At 49.3% G+C, this 3,461-nt stretch overlaps 1 protein-coding gene across 1 annotated transcript; it reads left to right on the top strand.

The window, feature by feature from the left end:
* The first annotated feature begins 231 nt into the window (after positions 1-231).
* LOC136993001 (olfactory receptor 5AP2-like) lies at positions 232-1,188 on the top strand. The gene has a single exon (XM_067303017.1). It carries the CDS (start codon positions 232-234, stop codon positions 1,186-1,188), a length of 957 nt encoding a protein of 318 aa, XP_067159118.1.
* The last annotated feature ends 2,273 nt before the right edge of the window (positions 1,189-3,461 follow it).

Genomic DNA, 3,461 nt, shown 5'->3' with positions numbered 1-3,461 from the left:
TGCTTTAAACGCATGGTTTAACTCTCGGGAAAAATCTAGTTCTCTCTTTTCACTAGTAATGGAAGCCATGAAGGGAACACTAAGGCTGTCAAAGAAGTGCCAGAGTCTGTGTTTTCTCTGAGAGAAATTTTCTTCACAATTCTTTTATACAAAAAAGAAAGAAAGAAACAAATGTTCTTTCTTGTAGGTTCCCTTGCTGTCACAAGAAAACTCAGAGAACTGTCGTGCTACATGGAGAAAGGGGAATGGGACAATCACACATCACCAGTGGACTTTGTCCTGCTGGGAATGGGGAATGGCCCCTCACTCCAAACATGGCTGTTTTTCCTCTCACTCTTGATCTACTCAGTGACCATGGTTGGGAACATCCTCATTGTTGTGCTGGTGGTGGCAGACCAGCACCTGCACACCCCCATGTACTTCTTCCTGGGCAATCTGTCCTCGCTAGAGACCTGCTACAGCTCCACTATCCTGCCCCGGCTGCTGGCCAGCTTCCTGACTGGGGACAGGACCATCTCTGCTCATGGCTGTTTGGCTCAGTTCTATTTCTTTGGCCTTTTTGTAACTACAGAGTGTTACCTGCTGACCATGATGTCCTATGATCGGTACTTGGCCATATGCCAGCCCCTGCTCTACACAAGCCTCATGACCTGGAAGGTCTCTCTACAGCTGGCAGCAGCATCTTGGCTAGGGGGACTCCTTATCTCTACAGTAGTAACTTCTTTCTTATCCCAGCTGAAATTCTGTGGCCCCAAGGCCATTGATCACTTTTTCTGTGATCTTACCCCTTTGCTGGAGCTCTCCTGCAGTGATACCAGCGTAGTCATATTACTAGCTTTCATAATATCTATCCTGGATATAGTCATGCCCTTCCTGTTCACACTGGCATCTTACATGTGCATCATTACCGCCATCCTGAGGATCCCGTCCAGTGTGGGCAGGCAGAAGGCCTTCTCCACCTGCTCCTCTCACCTCACCGTCGTCACTGTTTTCTATGGCACCCTCATTGTTGTCTACACAGTACCCAGAACAACCCTGCTGAGGCAGCTCAACAAAGTGTTCTCCTTTTCCTACACTGTCCTCACGCCCCTGGTCAATCCCCTCATCTACAGCCTGAGAAACAGGGAGGTCAGGGAGGCCCTGAGGAAAGCATTCAGGAAAGCTCTGGCCTGCACACAGAGCCTATAGTAGTTGTGCATGCCTGCGTACAAAATACTATGGGTTCTGCCAAGTAGTAAAGTCAGCATGGAAAATAATTTCCTGCGTAGTACATATCCCTTGAGAAGAACAAGGCACTGAGAATTTTGCTGGAAAGCAGAAGGGAAGAGAGTACAGATTTCCTTCAGCAATTAAATGTATGGCTTAGAAGAAAATGGAAATAATTTTCCATTCCTGCTCCTTCCTTTACAGCCAATAAAATGGTGCTGCCATACATGGGAAATGTTGTAATATTGTCATTTTTCTTTCCTGTGGTGAGAGGGGTGAAATGTGAGCAGAACAGGGAGGGAGATCGAGACCAGCAGTACTTCCCTGACTGTGTGTTCCAGGGAAGAGGTTGGAGTCTCAGCCCTTAGCCCTCATTACTCTTCTATTCAGTGAAAATGCATATGCTGGCAGTTGCCCAAACATGTGTTCTGTCGTCTGAGATGGCCTAAGTTTCCCAGACATCTGTGGGCTCCTGGCAGATAGTGAAGGAACGTAGTGAAGGGACCTGCTCAGACTGGTGCTGCAAGTGGATGCTGTAGGCAAACTTCAGGGTATCTAAAAGTGTGGCAACAAGCATGGGCATCAAGCATGGGCAACAGCACTCATGCCTGCAGGTAGGGACTTCAGTGCCTGCCTGTTTGTGACTCAGTCCATCCTGAGTGCGATGGGTACATGCAGCATCCCTTCAGAGCACCTCTTTTTGTGTGTGGTCTCCAGGGACCCTGGGGGCCAGCTCCGGTGGAGAAGGCTCCTGGGTCAACAGAAAGCCTTTGGCGAGATGAAGCATGCCCAAAAACCTCATGCCTACTAATGCGTAAAGCACTATTTCCAACCCCCCTTTAGTAACCTGAGGTGGACCTTGGAGGAGTTGAGTAGGTGTTCGTGGCTCCTGTCCCTGTCCTTCTTGTGCTCCCTGTCCCTGGGAGCCCATCAGCAGAAAATACCTTACTATTCCATGGCAATCAGGTCAGCAGGGACAGCAAAGACAGGCCTTGACCCCAAAAAATCCTCAAAGTCCTTCATAGGCACCTTGTCCCCCTCTCCGTGTTGTCCTTCACTCTTCTCCCCACCAGTGCCCACTCTCTACCCTGACAAGCCAAAATGGGACATTCCCATCTCAGGGCCAATGTCCATTGTGCTCACTGCACCTCTCATCCACCCTCCGGTGAAATCCTAACTAAAATACAAAACTTCAGTAAAGTATCATCAGAGGTACCACTAAAACAAGAGGCAGATCACTGCAGATACTTTGCACCCTGATGTTCACTAATCTCTGCTGTGATAAACCATGCTTATGTGTTGGGGCCCTTGCGGTACTTCAGAACAACAATCTATATGAAATATAGAGTATGGAACTACACTGTTTAGGATTAGTTGCTTAGCACAACTTGCTTAGCATGAGTAGCTAAATTTGCTGAAGCCTTAGGCCTCAGGCTGTAGCCGCTGCTACGTGCTTTGAAGTAGTTTACCAAGGACACTGGTGCAGCTGGGAATGATACATCCTGAGAAAGTACAGATAAGCTAGCAGAAGCCAGTGGGAACCAAGGTTAAGGGCTAGACAGCTTTGCTAAACAAGCAGCAAGGTACAAGGCATGACCACTGCGTGCGTGATCGGTGCAATGATTGGCTACCTGTGACATAATCTGTATGAACCACAAATCAAGGGCCAGAGCACCGAATACCTGTACTTATAAAATGGGCAAATTGCTGAATAAAGATGGAATTGAACCTGCATTCTGTGAATGCGTATGATTCTTTCCCGTCACTCCCGCGGACCGCGACATCTGGCGACCCCGACGTGATACTGCGGAGGAGAAGCTGGCTTTGCTAAGAGTTCGAGTAACGGGAGTGGATACCGCCCGGGAGGCTCGTGCCTGGGGAAAACGAGCCTGGCCGTCTGAAAAAAGACGGGAAAAGAAAAGTCGTAGCTACGCAACTCTTCTGACCGGTGAGTCAGGCGCCCTTGTGAGGCGGCGGGCGGTATGGGAAACGCTGTATCAGCGGTAGAAAAGGCCACGTTGGAAAAATTGTTACAAGTGGCAGCACAAACAGAGCGACAGGTGGAGCTCCAGGCGCTGGTGGACTTGATGTGGTGGAGAAGGCGGCGCGGTTTGTTACGGGAGTCCAGCCAGGTCTTTAGCGCGGAAGCCTGGAAGAAGGTTGGGAAGGAACTGTGGGAATCCATTCAGAACGGAGAAAAAGAGGCCAGGCGTCTGGCCAAAACATATCGAGACGTGCGGCTCATGATCGAACAG

This window comes from Apteryx mantelli, chromosome 11 (genome assembly GCF_036417845.1).
Source record: "Apteryx mantelli isolate bAptMan1 chromosome 11, bAptMan1.hap1, whole genome shotgun sequence".
Taxonomy (NCBI): Eukaryota; Metazoa; Chordata; class Aves; order Apterygiformes; family Apterygidae; genus Apteryx; species Apteryx mantelli.
This window is presented reverse-complemented; position numbering and strand designations above follow the sequence as displayed.

What these genes read in the sequence shown, in the direction of transcription:
- LOC136993001 (XM_067303017.1), top strand. Translation starts at nt 232, where the DNA reads ATGGAGAAAGGGGAATGGGACAATCACACATCACCAGTGGACTTTGTC.